General features: G+C 41.8%; 1 protein-coding gene across 1 annotated transcript; it reads right to left on the minus strand.

Moving 5' to 3' along the window:
* Positions 1-2308: 2308 nt before the first annotated feature.
* On the minus strand, positions 2309-22955 carry fah (fumarylacetoacetate hydrolase (fumarylacetoacetase)). The gene is made up of 14 exons (XM_080427643.1): positions 22823-22955; positions 20882-20992; positions 20084-20205; positions 19247-19296; positions 18567-18657; positions 17798-17895; positions 17186-17238; positions 16646-16745; positions 12040-12170; positions 11305-11380; positions 9910-9956; positions 5412-5513; positions 5046-5163; positions 2309-3096 (listed from the first exon to the last, which is right to left on the minus strand). The coding sequence occupies exons 1-14, from the start codon at positions 22901-22903 to the stop codon at positions 3020-3022; spliced, it is 1257 nt and encodes a 418-aa protein (XP_080283769.1). The 5' UTR covers positions 22904-22955; the 3' UTR covers positions 2309-3019.
* Between the last annotated feature and the right edge of the window lie 658 nt (positions 22956-23613).

The raw sequence follows: 23613 nt of genomic DNA on the forward strand, positions 1-23613 counted from the left end.
CAGCGTTAAAGTGAGAGTAGGGGTACATTTGTATATTTAAAGTCATATGCGAGCATAGAAGTAGAATAACTATGGGTTAATGATCACTTTTCTACAGTGTCCCTGCTTTATAAAAGAACACAAGAGAGGTAGATTCATTGTACAGTCGGTTTCTTGCACATCCAACCCATCCTGACTATTAGGAGCAGTGGTCAGCAGAACCTGGGGTCCAGCTAGGTGGTTCAATGTCTCGCCCGAGGATAATTCAATCCCAGTTCAATCCCAGAATGAACTGAACGAATGAACGAAGAACCTTCCAACTCCCAGGTGTCTGCTCTATCTCCTAAGCCACTGCCACCTTTAACTAAAGAAAGGAGGGTGACAGGCGCCGAGACAGTGCGACGCCGCGTGACACGACGAAGATGTAATCCATTATGTAGGCTATCTCTAATTACCTATTTAAAAAAAGGAGCTGTAAAGTAACACTGGATTGTTCCGACTCAGCAATGTGATACTTAAAGACAATGAAGAAGACATGAAATGTTATTTTAAACTAAAGTATTTGATTTCCGTATCATGATGTATTTCCTAGTGAAACAGGGGCTGGGCATACGTATCCCAGCCAATCAGAGATGGGGACAGGGTTGAACCACCAATAGACAGTGTGCAGATGAATGGAGCGACAGCGAGTGCATTCTCCGGCAGCGTCATCAACACTGTCGCGCCAGAGGAAATACTGCCGCGGTTGTTGTTGGCGCCGCCACGTCTGATGCCACTGCTGGAGAATGCACTCGCTCCTTCTGGATGAATGTCCAGGTATGCCTATGGAGAGTACTATGACCTCCCTGGATGTCATATCGGTCCACAAATAAAAACGTGTTTTTTTAATCAAACAAGTTAGAGCTGAATCAAGTTTCTGTTACTACATTTTGCCTATTTCTTTTCTAAAATGTTTTCAGATACATATTTTAGTGCACTGTCACTTTGGCAAAGTTCACAGTGAGGCTTTGTCTGTTCGAAGGTAGTCCAAAAGTGTAACTTACTTTCATCCACTGTCTGCCTGAAAATCCACAATGTTATATCTGTCCAACTTGTCATAAATACTTCAAATCTGTCATAAATACTTTTATGACAGATTTACAAGCTGAGCTTGTAACTATTTTCGCTATTTGTCGTACAAAAAGTATTCTGTCATAAACATAAGTGTGTGTACGTGTGTGTGTGTGTGTGTGGAGGGGGGGGGGGTCTCAGCTTTTGTCAGATGTAAGAAGCGGGGCTCCAAGAAAATTAATGTTGGGTTTTAGTGTAATGTTTAACTTTAAAAAGAGATCTTTTGTTTATTTGTTTCATTCAACATGCGCAGCACCACCCTCTAGTGTTGGGAGAATCATAAAGGGTTTACTCATTCATACAGGTGCAATACTGGGAGATTGACAGGTACATATGCCATGATATTATTGGTTGAAATTGGTTACTACCTGCTAATGTAATCACACATTACATTTTTGTTTGAGATTAAATGTTTTAAAATGTCTTGGCCTCTATTCTTCTGGTTTGTCCTTCACCAAGCTCAATGGTCTTTCAACCCTTCATTGACAGCTCCAGCATGGAGACAAAGCTGTCTGGATCCTACACACATACACACAGCACAGGGAAGGAAAGCTTAAAACACTTGATATGATCTAAAAGGGTGTAAACCATAGTTTTCATTTTAGTTCGTCTTTAACACATTCCATACCAGAGTTTAATATCATAATGTACTCACCCACTGCCAGCGATTATTATTCTTTTTTTTCACCTCGCCACATACCTCGCTAAATACCTTATGATCGTGTGTTCAACTGTTTGTAGACACACAGGGTAGTTGTGTGAGTGGCCCAGAGAAGAAATTTTCAAGACATTCCATTTTGCAGTAGTAGCAGTTTCTAAAACCCGTTTCAAACAGCGTTCAGTGCGGAGAAAAACAACACCGAGATAATGGCGATTTAGCGGAAGCTTTAGAGCGGCGGCAGATGGGAACGAAAATCTTCGATTGACGTCATTTCCGTATCCGGGTGTGCTACAATGAAATGTGTCACTGCGAGAGAGTGCTACAATGAAATGTGTCACTTCGAGAGAAAAAAAAAGACCACTTCGCGTAGGCTACGCGATTGGCACGCTGCGGCTTTATTTAGGTTCGCGTAGATCTACGCGATTGGCATGCAATGTGTTAACGTTGAATTCACATCAATTTACAGATTCTGTAACATGTTATTTAACATATTTTTCATTATCTGCAATCGAAACCATGTTTTTAACAGTGATTTCAAGTTCTGCAAAATGTCCAGTTATCGCTTTGTCAGTGACCTCTCAACATATTAATGACGTATTTTATTAACAAATTAATAACCCTCGCTTGCAGGTATCCTGTCTCTAACTAGATGACTGGAATCTGGTTACCTGACATAAAAGTTAGGTACTGACTTCCAAACGCCTAACAGGTGAAGAACAGCGTGATCAAGGACATGTGCTGGGACAGTCAATAGGACAAGAAAAGAGACAAACACAAAAGAGATTAAAATTGATATGTATATATCGGGGACCAAAACCAAAATGAAAACAGGCAAATCACATAACACTGCCCTTGGCAACAATACCTGATAGAGAAGAATACTTTGGATCAGGGGAATAGTCAAGAGGATTTCAGTAACAGCGTCTTAACAAAGGTCACTTCAAAAAGCTACTACGAACGAAGTCTATCAAATTCGTTGAGACAGTATGAACCGAATATGAATAAAGGTCATGAATTATTAACACAATAGACCACGTTTGTGCGCGCGTGTGTGTGTGTGTGTGTGTGTGTGTGTGTGTGTGTGTGTGTGTGTGTGTGTGTGTGTGTGTGTGTGTGTGTGTGTGTGTGTGTGTGTGTGTGTGTGTGTGTGTGTGTGTGTGTGTGTGTGTGTGTGTGTGTAAGAAAGAAAGAAAGTGAGTAAGTGAGTGAGTGAGTGAGTGAGAAGCTTTGATGGTGGTGGTGATGGTTGTCACTGGGATGGTGGACCTCTCACTGTTGCAGGGCAGGGAGAATAGTTCCTGTGCATGGTCCAAAGCCCACTCTGTAGCCATTGCCTTGACAGTAGCCTGCAGATGGAGAGGATACACACACATCAGTGTTTCCCAAACCTTTATAGGGGTTGCAAGTGTATGTGCTGTTTTTTAACTTTTCCTGACAAAAAAAGAAAAGGAAAAAAAAAAATTTCAGAAACATTTTACATTTTCTTTTCATAATTAAAAAGAAAATGTTAAAGGAGAGATCCAGTCATTTTAGGTGTTTGCTTTGATGTGTCGCTAATCACTCACCAACATACCAGGGGCAGTTGACATGGAGCTGGTTGCTTGTTTCTCTCACAGAATCTGGCAACACAGAGGACTAGCTTCCACGTCGTTCTGCACGAACGGCAGCTCATAAGGGACATTCAGTGCATGTTTGAGTGTCAGGACACTGCATAATGAGGATTAGTGGGAAAAAACGAACTTTGGAGCTGCTAAAATAGGCGATTTTCGTTTATACACATTACTCCATTATGCCAGTGGAAGTGGTCTCCACAATGGACAACAGGGGCTTCTATGAAAAAAGTCAACTGCCCCTGGTATGTTGGTGAGTGATTAGCGACACATCAAAGCAAACACCTAAAATGAATGGATCTCTCCTTTAAAGACATTTATGATGTTCTACAATTTTCTAAAATAGTGAGTGTGTGTGTGTGTGTGTGTGTGTGTGTGTGTGTGTGTGTGTGTGTGTGTGTGTGTGTGTGTGTGTGTGTGTGTGTGTGTGTGTGTGTGTGTGTGTGTGTGTGTGTGTGTGTGTGTGTGTGTGTGTGTGTGTGTTTGTCTACTACAAATAACTGACTAATGGTTTCAATCGGCAGTGGCCTTTGGTCTCTGGCCAAAACCACTATTGTTAGAGGGCCACTGTACATGTGTTGTGCATGCACAACACATAGAAAAACAGACACAGAAAGTAGCACGCACACACGCTCGCTCGCATGCGCTCGCGCTCGCGCACACACACACACACACACACACACACACACACACACACACACACACACACACACACACACACACACACACACACACACACACACACACACACACACACACACACACACACACACACAATAAGTAGAAATATAAAATTGTTCACAAAGGGAAGGGTAAATGTAGTAAACTGTAGGCAGATATTGTGCTTCAATGGCAGAACATTACATGCCCCTTTTAGGTGTACTGCATACCCCCAGAACCTCCTGTGGTCGGATTTCCTTGTTATATTATTTATTCACAATTGAACCGTATATCATATGGGACTCAATGTTCTGCACGCCCGGTGAAACTTTCTTTTTGGACGTTTCTTTAAGATGACGTCACCCTGGTTTCTTACTCTTAGAGAAGGTGTTTGTTTTCTATTTATTTGTCCTGTAAGATTAAAAAATGTTGTTTATAAAAGACAAATAAAATGACAGATAGAAAGTAAAGGGAACCGTTGAGCATGGACAACAGCCAAGTACAAAGAAAGCCAGAACACAGCAAACTGCGAGGGAGAAGCATAAAGAATGAATTATTAATGCTACATTGTACTACTGAGACAGGAAGAGGCCTCTCCCACTGCCGTGGGGTGTAAACATCGCTTTCAGACTTTTACAAGGTGTGGAAAAAGCAGTGTTAGTGTCTTGGTGGATCCAGCTGAAAGAGCAGAAAGGTTGACAAATGTTGTTGTGCCGTTTGCTCGCTAACCGTGCAACAGCCTTTCGGTTCAGGGAGACAGTACTTAGGACAACCTGGCCAGGATGATATAAAGGCAAAAAAACAACAACAAAGGAACAAAGGTGTGCATAGCTGTTAAAATGTGCCAAACTTCAATTTAGATAATTATCTTAAAGGACCACTTCAACCATTTTCAAACTATCTTCGTATAATTGCTCACTAATGCTCATTATAATATGACACAATCTACTCACTCTGTCTACCCCCCCCCCCCCCCAACTAATTGAAAAAGGTTTCAATTAGTTGGACTGAAGAATGGAATGTACCTCTGAGGGTGACTTCATCTCCATCATTGAGGAAGGTTCTGGTTTGTCCTTCACCAAGCTCAATGGTCTTTGAACCCCTCCATGACAGCTCCAGCATGGAGCCAAAGCTGTCTGGATCCTACACACATACACACAGCACAGGGAAGGAACGCTTAAAACACTTGACAGACGGACCAGACAGACAGACCGACAGACAGACAGACAGACTGCGTGCATGCGTGTGCACGTATGCACGCACACGCACACGCACACACACACACACACACACACACACACACACACACACACACACACACACACACATACACACACACACACACACACACACACACACACACACACACACACACACACACACATACTCACAGGCCCACTGATGGTGCCCGAGGCCAGCAGGTCTCCAGGCCTGACATTGCAACCGTTGACTGTGTGATGAGTAAGCTGCTGCTTCATAGTCCAGTACATATACTAGAGAGAGGGAGGCACAGAGAAACACAAACAGATGAAGAGAGTAAAAGTGTGAGAGAGAAATGGAGGAAAGGAAGTTGTTTGTCAGACAACATTCTGCTTCTCATCAGTAAAAGCCATTTGAAAGGAGAGTCTAGCCCGTAAAATGATCTGTATTAATTTAACTGTGAGGGGCTAATTCACAAAATGATTATGTGGCTTTTGCAGTGCACCCACTAAAGAACCCTCAAAGAGTGAAATGGAACACTAACTGCGCTGCCAAGCAAATAGCATCTCAGTGCTCAGTGTATTTAAATTATGCAATATGCATCCATTTGGGGCACAATTCTCCCCTTTCTATGCAAATGAGCCTCATTGCAAAAACTACATCCAATTCACAAACACCAGTGCTAATAGCTACATGCAGTTAGAGTTAAGGTTATTAGTCAGTCTTCAGAGGGCTGGTGGTAATTGAAGCACATTCATAAGGGGTGACACATCCAGATTTCCCAGTGATCAGGACGGGAGTGATTATAGCCAGGCAAAGACATCGCCATGTCAGGCATGCTCATGAGAGCTCATTTCGACCCACTAAATGGTATCTGTATATCTATTATTTGCATTCATAATTTGTCATGTGTGTCCATCAGCTTTCTGCCTACTGTGCCCAAGCATCCAATGGCTTTTCAGCAAGCCTATAAGCACCTTGTGTTCTATGTTTACGCATGCATACACATCAGCCAAATGTAAAATGTTTTTGTTCACTTGAGGTTTGGCACAGTATACTATTGATTTTACAAAAAGAATGGGACAATTCTAAGTAGAAGCCATGTATACCTTTATACACGTTTCAAAAAGCCAAACAACTAATTCAGATGATAATGCCAACGATGAATGCCACTATGTTCATGGACACGCTTGCCTTCACTTGAAATTCTATCATAATAGCCTACTCACGTTTCACAAATGAGATTGAATGTGTGCGCATTGCTGCACGGTTCATTAACAATATGTAGCGCTTAATCTTTGTATCCAACTTTGACACTCAGGGGACGGTTTGGTCAAAAGAATTTTCATAATTTGTGGGATAAATAGTGTGGTGCAAATCCACCATTTATACAGATGGATAATTGCAATCAGACACAAAACCAGTGCAAACTGAACTGCAACACTTTATGGGCCTGTTTGCGCATATCATTAGCTCGATATCTTCTGTGAATCAGACCTTTAAGCAAATAGCAGGTGCAATCCATTGTTTGTGAATTTGCCCCTCAGAGTTACTGTGGCAAGTTACGCGGCCTGGTCTAGGAGACATCTGGGGGGGAGGAGACAGGAGTGGCTCGGCCAAATCACAGCCAGCACATTGGGTAATTGGGGTTAGAGTGATTACAGGTGCTGTTTAAGGCAGGGGTTCTCAAACTTTTTTGGCCCAGGTACCCCTTGGAGGGGAGATTTTTTTCCAGGTACCCCCTCATCCTCGCAACACCGATAAGCATATACTTACAACCACATGTGTACATTTAGATGTCATTGGAACTATTTGTATTAAAAAAACGTGTCAATCAAAATCATTCAGACCCATTTCATAGTCAAAAACAGAAACCACTACTACTATATGAATCATGTGCCAATAGTCATTTTATTCAAATTGCTTTTGTGCAAAACCTGACGGCACACTTTTCAAGTAACTGATCTTAATGGTTCAGACTTTAAAAAATGAATGAATAAAAAGAAAAACAGACATGTAAAATGACCAGTCTGGTGACTTTTAGTAGGTGCTTCAAATAAAACATAATAAACTTAAACTTATAGACTTTTTTTTGCCAATATCCGATATTCCGATATTGTCCAACTCTTAATTTCCGATTCTGATATCAACCGATACCGATATATGCGGTACCATATCTTTTCACCAAAAGTCAACTAATTGTCAGGTAACAACATCACATATCTAACTAGAAAAAGTGCTCCTCGGAGCACAGGTCTCCGCCAGGTCAGGTAGATTATTGTGGGCCAGCAATGTTCAGAATTTGCCAATCAGGGTGGAATATAAAAAATCGGACGGAACCATCTTGATCACTTGACTATAGAGATAATGTTTAATGATTTGCATGATGTTTGGACAAAATGTGTAGGAGTAATATAAAAAATAAGAATCGGCCTCCTGGTGGCGCTATAATAGGGCAATGTGAAAAGGGTGGCGTTTGTTCTTCAACGTAGTGCGAATGTGCGTGCAAAGTTCCACCACAATCGGACGCTGCGTTCATGATTTGCGGCATTTTGTTCAAAACGGGCCACTCCTGCAAACTTTAGATGTCAATGTTAGCCAATCAGGATGGAATATGAAAAATCAAATAGACCCATCTTGATCACATGACTATAGAGATCATGTGTACCAATTTGCGTGAAATTTGGATAAAATATGAAAGCTTAATCTCAAAATATGTGTTTTACATAAGTCGGCCTCCTGGTGGCGCTATAAAAGGCTAATGTGAAAAATGCAGGGCAGATGTTTTTCCTTGGCCTCTAGGGAGTATGCGTGCAAAGTTTCACGCAGATCGGTGCAGTTACAGTTAAAAATGCTAATTGGCCTTTTATAGCGCCACCATGAGGCTGATTTGAAAACGTTCAAGTGGCATTTGTTCCTCGGCATAGTGGGAATGTGCGTGTGAAATTTCGCGGAAATCGCAAGCTGCGTTCATGATTTGAGGCATTTAGTTCAAAATGGACCAATCCTGCAAACTTTGGAAGCCAACCTTAGCCAATCAGGATGGAATGTGGAAAATCAGACAGATCCGTGTTGATCACATGAATATAGAGATACTGTGTACCGATTTGCGTGATGTTTGGATAAAATCTGTAGGAGTAATATAAAAAAATGGGTTTTGCACAAATCGGTCTCCTGGTGGCACTATAACAGACCTATGTGAAGAATTTGGGGCAGAGGTTCTGAATTGGCATCCAGGGAGTGTGTGTGCACAGTTTCGCAGCGACCGGGCCAACGGTGCCTGAGATTAGCTGTTCACAGACAGATGGACGGACGGACACACAAACGGACACACAAACGGACGGACAGGGGGTAAAACATACTCTCTCGCCATGCCTTTCGACCTGGCGGAGACAATATAATAAAATTGCTTTATGAGGGGGTACCTGGAAAAAATTCTCCCCTCCAAGGGGTACCTGGGCCAAAAAAGTTTGAGAACCCCTGCCTTAACAACTAATATGTATACAGTGATGTTGTTAGGTTTTTAATTAAATTTGTCCCGGGACTCACTGTTGGTACCTCGGTGTGGCTGCATAGTTATTGAACATCGCAGCACTTCAGAATTAAGTGATTGTGAATGTGATTGTCATTACAATTTTACTGTAATCTAAAAAAGTGTTTCTTTTGTCAATAAGTTGTGTTTTTATCAGCAGTTGCCAGTTAAAGGAGGAGTTCACCCAAAAAATTACTTATTTTCTATCAATTGCACACCCTATGAAGCCTTGAATCCATGGATTCTTTTTTGTTTTTGTGGCATTCCTAAGCTAATAATTTGATTCCCGTCTCCTACCGGCTAATGTATCTGGTAGGAGACACAAAGTAGATTATTTGTGTCTCCTACCGGAAATACACACGGTCATCAAATTATTGTCTTAGGAATGCCACAAAAACAAAAATAAATCCATGAAATCAAGGCTTCATGGGGTGTTTAACTGATAGAAAATAAGTCATTTTTTGGGTGAACTCCTCCTTTAAGCTTATCAAAGACAATTAAAATGTCATTTGATCTGTGTTTGCTATAACCTCACAGAGACACCATTCATTTTAATTAATATAGAACACGATTGCTTTAATTTAAAGTTCTCTATAACCAGCAATGTGTGAGTAATAATTCTCTGTATCAAATCTTATTTCATTCCAAGGTAATCAACGTCGGACTGCCTCTTCGCTCTGCCATGGGCAGAGAGGGAGAGAGTGTAGTACTGGGCATAACAGCTGACACGCTGATTGGTTTTATTATTGTAACGCCTAAACCGCACCTATGCATAATAACTGGTAGCGCAGGTGTATTAGGGATAAGGCTGGTGTCGCAAGATAGCAACTCGGCCACGGAACGCCTCTTGCGTGATGCTAAATCCCCAAATAGTGGGTAGCGCGACTTGGTCGCAAAATAGGGCCCTTAATCTCTGTCCCTGGCCTTCGGGCCTGGCGGTGATAAGGCCAAATAACACCCAAGGTCATGAATTCCACACAGCCTCACTGACACACAACAAAACAGAGAACAAACTATAAAATGTGACAAAGAGTGATTCACAGAATGGTACAGCCTAAAGTTATCCACTTTCAGTTGACCAGTGGTTAAACACAGAGCAGACCTGCATTCCATATGTCCACATGTCTCATGTTAATCATGCAGCATGAAATTCTTACCTTGAAGTTAGACTTGCATATGGTAGATGCCTCTGTCATGCCTTCCCCTAGAAAACACACAACATATGTACTGTAGACAATCACTTTCACTGGCACACAAAAAGTCTTTAGAACACTATATAGACTTATACATTGATAAGCTGTGTGACTACTTGTTCAATACTACACTACTGTATGGATGTGTGGATGTGTGTGTGTGTGTGTGTGTGTGTGTGTGTGTGTGTGTGTGTGTGTGTGTGTGTGTGTGTGTGTGTGTGTGTGTGTGTGTGTGTGTGTGTGTGTGTGTGTGTGTGTGTGTGTGCGCGCGCGCGCGTGCGTGTGTGTGTGTGACTGACAGAGAGAGAGAGAGGAGAGAGAGAGAGAGAGAGAGAGAGAGAGAGAGAGAGAGAGAGAGAGAGAGAGAATAATATAAGTGAAAGCATACTACAGTGTGTGGGAGGAGTGAAATACAGCCTGTCTACTTAAATCTCACCCCAGGGAAAGTATAGGTGGTAAACTATTGAGCAGCATAGAGAACAAAACAGAGTGAGATTGATATATAGATAGAAAGAGAGACAGAGAGAGACAGAGAAAGAAGAGAGAGAGAGAGAGAGAGAAAGAGAGAGAGAGAGAGAGAGAGAGAGAGAGAGAGAGAGAGAGAGAGAGAGAGAGAGAGAGAGAGAGAGAGAGAGAGAGAGAGAGAGAGAGAGAGAGAGAGGGGGCACATTATTAGATCAAGCTCTCAGACAAAAGCCATTAATAGTAACTCATTAGCCTAGGGCCTCAGGGCCTTCACTTGTTGCGCACGCTCGCTCGTGTGTGTGTGTGTGTGTGTGTGTGTGTATACTGTGTATATACTTATATATATATATGTGTGTGTGTGTGTGTGTGTACGAGAGGGCATTGTCAGTGATGCGTGAGATGAGTGTGGAATAGTTAATGGTATCAAAGGCATCACTGAGGTAAAAAGAATGAGGATGTTGAGTGAGCTGGTGTCAAAGGAAAGCAGAGCATCATTAGTCACTTTGTTGAGGGCAGTCTCTGTGCTATGTTTGGAGCGGAAAATGCATTGAAATTGTTCGCAGAGGTCATTTGTTTCCAGGTATGGGGTGATTTGGCTTGCAACGACACGTTCCAGGGTTTTTTGACAGAAAAGGGAAGTTGGAGATGGTAATTGTTAGGGGAGTCGGATTTAGGGAGGAGGGACATGACCTGGGGAAAGGGAGGAGTTTATAGTTTTTGGTGTTGAGTGGGGAGGGAGGTGGGGAGTGGGTCCAGGGAGCAGGTTGAGACCTTTATACCTGCATCTGCAGAGGAACGGTGAACCAGATGGGGTGAACCAATTTTGTGCGCCTGTGTGTGGACTGTGTGCTTTTCTGTGTATTTGTATGCATACTTTTGCATGCATGGATGTACCTTTCAGTGACACAAACAGATTAATGTTGAAGGTAAAAGCATCGTCATGGCACAGGTAAGGGAGTGGCTTGGGGTCCTGGACAGGAAGAGGGAAAACAGGAAGTACATTGAGCATGAACTCTAGAAATGCAGTGCTACCACAGAGTTTAATACAAATCTTTAAAATACCACCAATGTATTCCATTGTGTGTGTACTGAAAAATACTGACTTAGATCAGCTCATAGTTAAGCATCAGTGAGCAAAAATTACCTAGCCATTCTTCTCTACTGGAAAGACGTATATTGAAAAAAGTAAAAATCGAAATCGAATATCTGTGGTTGGCCATACATATGATACCACTCTTTGTGGTATCGAATTTTAGCACTGTGGGACGTCATAAATGGTAAATGGTGCATTTATATAGCGCCTTCATCCAATGTGCTTTACAATGATTGTGCATTACATTCACCCATTCTCACACACATTCATACACCGATGGGGAAGGAAACCATGCAAGGCACCAACCTGCTCATCGGGAGCAATTAGGGGTTCAGCGTCTTGCTCAAGGACACTTCAACACTAACTCTGGGGGAGCCTGAGATCGAACTGGGAACCTTCTGGTTCCCAAGCGGACGCTCTACCTCCTGAGCCACTGCCGCCCCATACTGATCGATTACCCGTGTGTTGGTTCCCCCAGTACAATTAGGTGAAAAATTTACATCTGCATTGATGAGGTGCAACCAGTGGGGTCTGACCTGGATGGTGTTGGGCTCAGCGAAGGGCAGCAGGGCCTCCATGGGGACCACCCAGGGTGAGATAGTGGTCCCAAAGTTCTTCCCCAGGAATGGACCAAGTGGAACGTATTCCCAAGCTTGGATATCCCGTGCTGGAACAAAACACACACATAGACACATATAATTAGGGGGTGGGCTTTGGATAACAGTTATTGATTGATTCATCCAATCAGGAGAGAGAAATCATACAGATAAACATGTGAAATTAGAAGTGATGAAACCAAAAAATTAGCAGACAAAATTGGAAAAGGAACACTATAAAATTGAAGTTGATGAATGGGTTCTCTCTCCTGTTTGGATGAAATTAGTGTCCCACCTTAAAAATATCACTTACAGCACATTTAATGTAAGTCTCAGATTATAGCTTCAACTTTCAACTGCCCTCCAACCGGTGAGTCCACATCGTAACTGTGATAGTTATAAGGGGAAAATAATGGTCTCTGGAGTTCACATAATCCTGCACTGCGGTCATCAGAAAATCTAATTTAAATTCTCATTGCTTCTCCACTCTCTCATAACTTCTCTACTCTCACCCCAAATTTCATCTACATCTCAGCAGGACGAAAGCATGAGCTATCAGTCAGTCAGTCAGTCAGTCAGTCAGTCAGTCAGTGGCATGTTCGAGCAATGAGCCATCCAGACAGCGTCTGTGTTCCTGTCATCTGCTGCTTCTGTCTGCTGTGACTGTGACAGATGGACCTGTTTGGGACCAGTGACACAGTAGCGATGCTAACTCTTGACAAACGTGAAAAATACAAAACAAAGATGTTTAAAGACCAGCTGAAATGAAAAATCATTATGTCCAATCTTAATTACCTGTCAAACACAAACATAATGTGTACTGTAATTACACCGACAGGTACCAATTTTAACAAATAATATCATGACATACACCTGCAAATTTTCCACAAAGGGCTGATTCATTATGCTAGACACCAAGTTTCATTGAAATGAATAGGTGGTCATGCCAGCTACAGTTATTTTATACCTCCATGCCATTCTGTTCAATATAAATAAACATGGCGGACCGCGTTGCAAAAAACCCCAACAATTCTCATGCTGAACAGAAATAAAATAGGTTTCTGAAAACATTTGAGTTGAGAAATAGGCAAAGCAGTAAAAGAAACTTGCTTCTACCTTGAAGATATTTGTTTTACTTTGTGGACCGACGTGATATTGAGACAGGTCATGTTACTTGCCAATGCCCACATCAGACCTCATAGCTGGGTTAAAATACCCTCAGACAGTCAGTGTACGGAGGTTGGATGCTCTGTCACAGTTTGACCCCACCAGGCAGGCCAAATACATCACGATATGGAAGCTGGTCTTTAAACACTTAAAGTGTTTTAAAAAAACACTTTGTGTAGAATTGTTGTTGAATACTGTATATATAGGCATAACCTGAAACATCATAGTGATCACCGCAGGTGCCAATAATGTATTCATATTATGCAAATTCAGGATTGGAACACACTGTAATGTGTGCATATATTACATAGCCTATATTACAGCATATGAGTACATTCTAATAGTAACATCATCCTCTGAAACTCTCTTTTGCCCAATAAACCTCAGCATTTTGCAGGAGTTACTTTAGGTATATCTCTGCTGTGCAAAGTTAATGAGGCAGCGGTTGGGTCATCTTCTCTTAACTGTTTTAATCTCGGTCCGCTATAACTCTCTAGTGCTGTCTCAACGCACAGGGATGGCTCATTGGCCCAAGTCATTCTCTCATCCACTGGGAACATTTAAGAATGAGTTTTCAATTAACTCAACATTAATGAGAAGAGAGGAGAGGGGAGGGGAGTGGAGAGGAGAGAGAGGTGAGCAGAGGTGAGGAAAGAGATATGAGGTGAGGTGAGGAGAGTGCATTATGTTATAATAAATTACAGGAATATGCTAGAAACTGGATTGTAACCAGTCATAGACTGATGTGTTTGATTGAGTAGTTCAATAGTCACCCGACTGCTTCAGCAGTCAAGCGCAAAATGACACTCTTGTGAATTATGTCCCCACAGCTGTGCATTCAGCATATGACACAGAGGCAGCCAATATGCTCCCTGAGAATACTGAGGCTTACTGAAGCATCTGTGCAAATGATGCTGGGCTTTACTTCAAATAAATGGCCCTTGTCTGGAGGGTGGTTTGCTTACAGTGCACTGTGCTGGACAAAATTTGATTTCTAGTCCAAAAAAAGAAAAGAAAACCCTACTCTCCTTTTGCAGAAGAGGAGATATTTCTCTTGAAGTCTCAGACATGACATTTCAGGATTTCACAATAAAACTAAAATGCTTCCTGCTTATTTCACCACAGCTGCTTCTTACTACAGTATGTACATATGCATACAGCACACAGTGCCAGTCATGTGACTTGTGCCCAGGCCTCTGTGAGAGAGGGACAGGGCTTCTATCTTCTCTTCACAACTCTGCTTGCCAAGTGCCATAAAAAAAGTAATAGCCATTGCCACGCTCCACAGAATACTGTGGTTACTGCCAATGGAATAAAAATAAAATAATATAAAAAATAGAAGATGGTTGTAGTGCTGAAATGCCGCTTGCTATACCCCCTAGAAATGTTCCTAAATCACAACAAGCTACAGTAGGAGCTGGCATGCCATGAGAGGTGCAGGCAGTTAACAGATTAGAGATTTCGTCAATATTTAACTAAGCGGTGGGGAGGAGGGGCTTTGAGAAACACTGTTGCAACAATAACTCCAGATAACATTTTGCTCCAACTCAGCCACCTCTTTTAGCCCTCAGACATGTAATGATTCTACAATGAACTACCTTTAGGGAAATGTAGGCCTGACACTACAGATACTCAGGTCTTTTCCCTATGCCCTGATTCTTTCCCCATTCCATAAAGATTGCTGATGACATATAATATTCTGCCAAACTAGCTCTTCAGTCATCAGTCATCCACAAATGATCTGGGAATCAGAGTCCATCTTTCCACACTGTCTGCCTCATACAAGGGGCAATTAAAGCTATTTGAATAGCACATAGTTCGATTAAAACTTCCACGGTGATCCCCGGGGGGTTACCCATAGGGAATTGAAGCCAGGTGATTGTCAGGTGAGACAGGACAAGGGCATGAAGGTCTGTGAACTGGAGCAGCTCTCTGGTGGAACAGCCAGGTAGGGGGGCATTCAGTCTGGCAGGCAGGGTAATTATCAGACCAGAGAGAGATCTGAGAGAGCCTTCAGTGCAGAGAGCTGTTTAAATAGACCTTACGTCTACCACTGTTACCACTGACTGGCCCACTTTCATTCATCTCTTTTTTAATACAAAAACAATCCCTGGCTTTAGATGACAGGCAGTAAGAGAAGGCATGAGAGAAGGATGAAGGGAAAAGAAGAAGCTGTGAACCAGACCAGAATAGGAGGGGTTGGGCAAAGGCGGAATATTAGCGAATGAATGAAAGCGAGAGATTATACTGAAGATATGCCTCCTCTAGATGTTTGCTGGTGAAATCTATGTAATGCACAATCATTGTAAATCAATGTATGTTCCCAGTCATGTTTTGATGGAGAGCTTTATCTGCCATTTACTATGAGGCCAGGTTGTATGTTTGCTAATTATGAGGTAGCTGCATCAATGAATCAATTAAGGACCATACCAGTATTTTTGAATGTTTCAAGCTTTTCAAAAAATACAGTAAAGTAGCTTAACATTTTTTTTAATCGCTTCTCATACTTTCCAGGAATGCATTGGATTCCATTTTTACTGTATGGAAATTAGTTTAAACTCGCTTGAGATAGATAATCCAGCAGAGTGAACATAATGTTGCCTTTATTTTATTTTTAATTGTATGGTAATGCAGGGCAGATTTCAAAAGTCCAGAGAATGTATAATGAAATACAATTGTCCATGACCATGACTAAAATAGGGAAATCAGTAAATTATTCAGAAATGAAAATAAACTTGGAAAATACTTGGAAGTAATCTAAAGTATAGGTGATTTGTCGTCAATATGCTAAATCATGCAAAAACAAAACATTCATGAATGTCTGTATCTGTCTGTCCGTCTTTGGGGGACTCACTGAATCTCTCTATGTGGAGATGAGGGGGGGGGGGGGGTAGGCCTCGGATTCCCTGATCGGCCAACACAGCCCATCGGCCTCACAGACTGGCCAAGCCTTGTGTCATGTGCCTTGTGCCAATATAAGTTGTAGTGTGCACAACAGAACTCCAATCCTTTACAGAGAAATGCCTGTATCTGTCTGTCTGTCTGTGTCTGTCTGTCTGTCTGTCTGTCTGTCTGTCTGTCTGTCTGTCTGTCTGTCTGTCTGTCTGTCTGTCTGTCTCCCATTAATGCCCATGTACGTCATCAACACAGCAGTTCTTTATGACACCACGGATCCCTGTATCTCCATATACAGTTGATCGGTCGTATGGTAGTGGGTGCCGCACTCTGACAATGGGTACAACAGGTATTGCATAAATGAAATGGGTGGGGTATGCATTCCCAACTTGCATCGTTTCGGACTTCCTTTGGCCCAGAGAGAACTAGGCAGCCAATAACACATAATGAAAGGGATGGTGTTTGTTGTGAAGAGAGGCCTTACCACTCCAGTCATTCATCATCACCATGCCAAAGATGTGTTCATGGGCTTTCTCTATGGGGATGGGCTCTCCAAGGCGGTTGCCGCCTCCTACAAAGAAGGCCTACAGGATGTAAAAGACATATTTAAACAGATGAATTAACTTGTTTTTGAATGCATTCCTACAGTACATCATTGGACATTTAGTTTGATTGATTGATTGATTGATTGATTGATTGATTGATTGAATATTAGTCATACATTTAAACAGCACAGAAGTACAGTAAAACACTTGGGCTAAAAGGATAATTCAAAAACGTCCTGGGAACTTGTTTCCATTGTAGTCTGTAGTAATATCCTCAGATGCATTGTCAAATCCTGTTTAATTTAACTAAGTGAGTGTACAAATGTAACCAAATGGACCCTTAGTTACAATTGGAAAAAGCTGTGCAAGTACGCTAATTACTAGTACTCCACCATACAGTATATGGTGTATATATACAAACACAACGTCACCAACTGGTTGACATGACCTCAGGTGGTTTAGATAAATGCTGTATTCACCATTTCCAGCTCAATGTCCATTTGCTTTGATGGTCCAAACACAGGAGGCTGGGCTAGGAGAAGGGACAAAAATAAACACGTTCTTCAAACAATTAGAGGGAATAGGTTGGTGTGTAGTGTACTGTGTGTGTGTGTGTGTGTGTGTGTGTGTGTGTGTGTGTGTGTGTGTGTGTGTGTGTGTGTGTGTGTGTGTGTGTGTGTGTGTGTGTGTGTGTGTGTGTGTGTGTGTGTGTGTGTGTGTCTGTCTACAGATGTATGCATGTGAGTAGGGCTGGGCGATATGGATAAACTGTAATATAATAATATTTTTTGATCAAATACCTATTGCGACATTGATATCATGTTGTGATATTCAAAAATAGCAGATCTGCAAGCTCATGACACAACATGTTGTGAGCTGTTGTGTAGATTGACGATTTTTGAAAGTATAAAATAGGGTTTAATAGGCTTAAAGCTGTAAGATGTAACTTTCCTGTTCTATCCACACTTACGCCGTATCGCAATATTACGATATCAAAAATCCCAGACAATATCTAGTCTCATATCACAGCGATTATATTGCCCAGCCCTACATGTGAGTGAATAGTAATGGCACTAGTAACAGGTTCTTACTCTGGTCAGGTCTCATCTGGCCTGAGGGTCTGCGGAGGGGCGTTCCAGACACAACCACAGAGGATGCTCTGCCATGATACCCCACTGGTAGCCTCAACCTGTGTGCACACACACACACACACACACACACACACACACACACACACACACACACACACACACACACACACACACACACACACACACACACACACACACACACACACACACACACACACACACACACACACACACACACACACACACACACACACACACACCACACAGGCACAAAACCCCTCAGCACAACTCTAATGCCTCCAATACAGCCACACAATCTCCTGCCAATCACCAGCATAGAAAATATTCTGCTTGTGAGACTCACAGAGAGAGAGAGAATGCGAGAGGGAGCGAAAGAAAGATGCCCTCGCTTCACCTTAACATTCCTCCCATGAGAGGGCAAGGAATAAATGAGGTCTGGATATGCTGTGTGACTGAGGTATGCTGGAGAAAATGCTCCGAGGGGGATGGTGCAGGTTTTAAATGCAGACTGATGCACTGAGGCCCAAATCAATTAAAGAAACCTTGTAGCACTGTCTACCCCCCTCCCTACTTAATATCACTGCTCACACAAAGGCTGGAACAATGTGTTTGTGAGCAGTAAAGCTGAATCAAGGTATTCTATTGTTATGTTACAGCCTGTTCATTCTGTTCATACGTCTGCTTTTCTTTTCTTTTAGTGTGTGTGTGTGTGTGTGTGTGTTTTTTCCCCGTTTGTTTGATGCCGTACCAGTTTGGCATCAAGGCGTTCTCCTTCCCCCTGAACATGATACCAACGTTGGTGGCATGATCCCTGGACGAGTAGAAATCTGTGTAGTCACCTGTGGAAAAATTACACTGATGGTAAACATTTTGTCTTCTTGCAAAATAATGCTGCTTTAAGTAACTTTTCAGTCTGTTACAGATAGTTAGTCAGTGCATATCATCAGTTTGATGCTAAAATAACATACCAAAACCAAGAGAATAAAACTAGTCAGAAATGTAGCTCTTGCAATTACTGCTGTTGAACAGCGCCCCCTTGTGCTGAACAACCAAAACTTTATCTCCCCATGAATTCAATAGACACATTAACCTAGCTTTGGATTATATTGAAGGGTAGGACATGCATCATTGCGCACAAGTGAAAGTGAAGTCTCTCCTAACTTCTAACAGCTGAAAGACCCCAAAGAATTGCTCAGGAAATGATAAATGTCCATAAATGCAGCCCTGAATGTAAGGGAAGGTTACACAGTAAAATCCTCAGTATGTAAATTACACTCAGGACTTTACAGTGTATGTCTCCATTGAGTGAGAGGTGCAGGGGGTAGTGCTTGGGTCAGTGACTATGAATTGCTGACAGCAGTGATCTACAGTATGACAGTCACAGTGCTGACAGCATAAGTTATGGGGTCACCCTCAAGAGACACTCACCAATTTCTGCAGGAAGATGCATCATGGCTGAACCCTGATGGACAAATGCTCTGGGGGGGGGTACAAATAAGTTCATAAATAACTTTATTAAAGTAATACACTTTTGAGTATTCATAGTACATACCGTCTTGCAGGAATCATTCGTAAAACTGCTCAATAACACACCCAGAGCCAATTAACCAATTAACAGCCAGTCAATCAACGATTAAGTCAAACACTTGACGAGCCAAAGAGTGGAACCTATGATCTGAATAGCCATTCTTATACTTTATCTCTAACTTCTACACAATTTCTAGTAGGTCAAATTATAGTGACATTGAACTTTTCCTCGTTTTGCTCAAGGACCCTGCTATGAGAACCCCTGGCCTTCAGCAGTGGTTATCAAACATTTTAATTTAAGGACCCCCAGGTTGTTATGCATTAGGCCACAGACCTATTATACGTACCTGACGAAAGCCATAGAGGCCGAAACGTTGCATAAATAAATATATTTTTCTGGGAGCATTAAGACGGTGTGCAGACCTTCTCTCTCTCTACATTATTTATTCTGATCTAGCACCCCGTCGAAATAGCCGACTTACGGATGTGCGTGCACTCGTGCCCCTCTTGACGACTTAGGCCACAGACCCCCATGATTCAGAGTACACAAATGGAACCAAATGGACCGTTAAGGGTCCATTCGGTTCCATTTGTATACTCTGAGTCCCAAATCTGTAAGGGTCCATTGGTTCCCACTTCCCACTATCAGTCGTTTGGCTGGGGACCCCCTGGAACCACCTCAAGGATCCCTGTACCCCACTTAGCAGAATACAGTGAGTCAGTGGACCAGGGTCTGACCTGCTGCGCATGCTGACGTCATCTCGCAGTGTGGTCTCATTGGCCGACAGCAGGACCTGTATGGTTCTCCTGGCCTCTTTCCATGCCTCGTAACCCAGACCCATGAAGGCATTCAGGGTTGGCTGGTAGGAAGCAGAAAGATAGATGCCTTATTTGTCCTTGCAGAAATTCATTTTGTACCAAGCAGCCATCAGGATACAAAAAATCACAACACATAAACACACAATACATAGACAGATCACATACATTGACAATACTGTCTACACAGCTCCTCTCTTGCAGAGAGAAAAATAGAATAGGCTACCAGTCATAGTTCAAGAGGCATCAAATTACACATTTTATGCACAGAACTGAGATGGGGCCTGTTTGTTCAGAAGTCCTATACTTGTGGGGACAAAGAGGGGCACATGTGCCATGTTAGTGTTGACTCTAACTTTATTTGTAAAGTATTATGTGTGTGCAAGATAGTGTGGTAAAAACATAGGGTTAAAATCTATCATTATCTTGATGAGTGTAAGTATTAAGTAAGCCTATGAGGAGAAGAGTTTTGTCTGGCTCCCTCCCAGGGCGCCACCTATATCAACTGGTTGGTTCCATATGTTTTGGGGATGAAGGGAATAGACACGAGGTTCTCAGACAAGTCCTGCACCCTTTATGTCTATGAGTCACTATGGAAGCCAAATAGAAAGAAATTGTGTCCCCAATACAGAGAGTATATTACTCACAATATGATCTACCGTTTCTTAAAATAAGAAAACGTAACGTTCAAGATATAAAATACAAATACATGAACAATACCTGGTCAAAGACATCTTGATGTTTGGAAAGCACCGGCCCTTTGAACAATGTCTTTATCGCACCTAGGTCCAGTATATGATCTCCAATGGCAACCCCAATCCGATGTCTGGGCTGAGAGAATCGAGAAAAACCGAACACTTCCGTAAAATAATATATTTGCCACAGTGGTGTAATGTAACTAGATACATTTACTTAAGTACTGTACTCAAGTACCATTTTTAGGTATTTTAACTTTACTGGGATATTTCCAATTTTCAGTAGCCTACTTTTACTTCTACTCCACTACATCTCAGAGGCAAATATTATACTTTTACTCCACTCCAATTATTTAAAAACTTTGTAGATTTTGATTATTATTACAATACAAACATTAACCACCTCAGCCCTATTTAAACTTTGTCTATTTGAAAATAGGCGATCTACAAGCTCACAATGCATTGTGATTCCATGCATTGTGATCTTGTAGATCTGCTATTCTCAAAATATTTTCATCCATTTTATACATTAGAAAAGTTGTGAAATTGGACATTCTGCATAATGAGTACGCTTTACTTTTGGTACTTTAAGTACATTTTGATACCAATACTTTTGTACTTTTACTCAAGTAGATTTTGAATTCCGGACTTTTACTTGTAACCAGGGTTGAGCTGAAGGGGGTGCTACGGGGGGGTCGTCGACCCCTTAGTTCCCAGGCTGGGGGCTCGCGTGTGCATGCACGAGCTCCACATGCACGCGCAAGCACTCACCGTCAGCCGCCCGCGAGCCGTCAATCATTAACACAACAACGCACCGTCAGGGGCGAGCTATATTATACCTCTATGGGGGCGAGCCGTCTTTAACACCTTTAACAATGGCCTCAACCTGGCTGCTTTGCATAACATTAAAGACATGGAGTGTGAAAGGGTTAATCGCTTAGCAGAGGACAAGAGCTAGTAGCCTGCCAGACACTCACAAACTTATCCCTGTCTAGCTCTGGTCCATAGCGTTAGAAGGAGTTCTCCTTAACGTTATGGTACTTTCGATTCTTTCCCCTCGCACCGCGGTAGCGCAGCCTCTCGTCTGTAGTAAAAAAAAAAATACACTTTTGGTACTCACCAAAACAAAGACGGTTTAATGGAGTTGAAAGCCTATTCTACTAAGTGGGAACACTGTGAGCCCCCACCTCACGTCTAAAATACACTTTTTGGCCAGAAAAGAAAATATTTCACCGGAAGGAAGAATCTGGTCAATAGGAAAATTCCATTGACCAGATCTGTAGAGGGCACTGTGGAGTAACGAAAAACAGGTTTTAATTCCGGTGAAATATTTCCTTTTCTGGCCAAAAAGTGTATTTTAGACGTGAGGTGGGGACTCACAGTGTTCCCATTTAGTAAAGTAGGCTTTCAACTCCATAAAACCGTCTTTGTTTTGGTGAGTAGCAAAAGGGTATTTATTTTATTTTTTACTTGTTTTAAAAAACACTGTTTTAAAAGCAATGTAAGTCTTAAAAAAAAAGTTATTCAAGTAAAGACAAGTTGATTGATTATTTTAAGTACTTATGTGTGGGTGAATATATGTAAAGGGCTTTTATATAAAAAAAGGAAAATAATGTTGCTATGTTGGATATGCAGGCATGTTGCTATGTGCACATGCCTGCGCGCGCATGTGCCCGCGCGCGTGCACGTGCGCGCGCACGTGACGTCATAAAATATAGCCCCCTTAGTTAAAAAATCCACAGCTCACCACTGCTTGTAACAGAGTATTTCTACATTGCAGTATTGATACGTTTACGTAAATAAAACATTTGAGTACTTTTTCAACCACATTTGATCTTTGAAAGTCTCAAATACAGACATTTGTGTCCAGTCAATGGAACATTCTGTGCGCAAAACCAAAGTCCACTTTCTTTCATGCACAAATCAATAGGGTTTCTGCACAAATCAATAGGGTACTTTCACTTACGTTATCCGGTGTGGAAAACACTCCATAAGGCAGATTGTGATAGGAGAAGTCAGACTTTTCGGCAACTTTTATGAAGGACATTTTCAGATTGCAGTTGTGCTCGGGGATACTTCTCAGAGTAAGAAGAAGCGTGAGTAACCGCTTCCAGATGTTGACCGCAGCCATTGGACAGGCCCGCCTCCTTCTGGATGGTCTGGCAGCCAATCACACACTGGCTCTTATATCCACCCTCAGCCCAAAACTTGGGTAAATAATCCAAAAGGGTTTGGGGGAATGACTAAGCAAAATCATCAGTGGTTTAAAAGTGCTCAGGTTTTACTTAAATATAAGTATCAATACTGCAATGCAGAAATACTCTGTTACATGTAAAAGTCCGGAATTCTACATTTACTTGAGTAAAAGTACAGGTATCAAAATGAACTTAAAGTATCAAAAGTAGAAAGTACTCGTTATGCATAATGTCCCGTTTGAAAAGTTTTCAAATGTATAAAAATCCTTTGAAAATAGCCGATCTACAAGCTCACAATCTTCAAGCTCACAATGCTTCGCATTGTGAGCTTGTAGATCGGCTATTTTCAAATGGCCGAAATGTATATAGGGCTGAAGTGGTTAATGTATGTTTGCAATTATAATCCAAATCTATAAAGTAACGAGTAACTAAAGTTTCCAAATAATTGTAGCGGCGTAAAAGTAAATTTGATATTTACAATATTGAAAATTGGAAATACTCCAATAAAGTAAAAAAAACTAAAAATTGTACTTAGGTATGTGCTTGAGTAAATAAATAAAAT

This window comes from Gymnoscopelus braueri (assembly GCF_963280865.1).
Source record: "Gymnoscopelus braueri genome assembly, chromosome: 1".
Classification (NCBI taxonomy): domain Eukaryota; kingdom Metazoa; phylum Chordata; class Actinopteri; order Myctophiformes; family Myctophidae; genus Gymnoscopelus; species Gymnoscopelus braueri.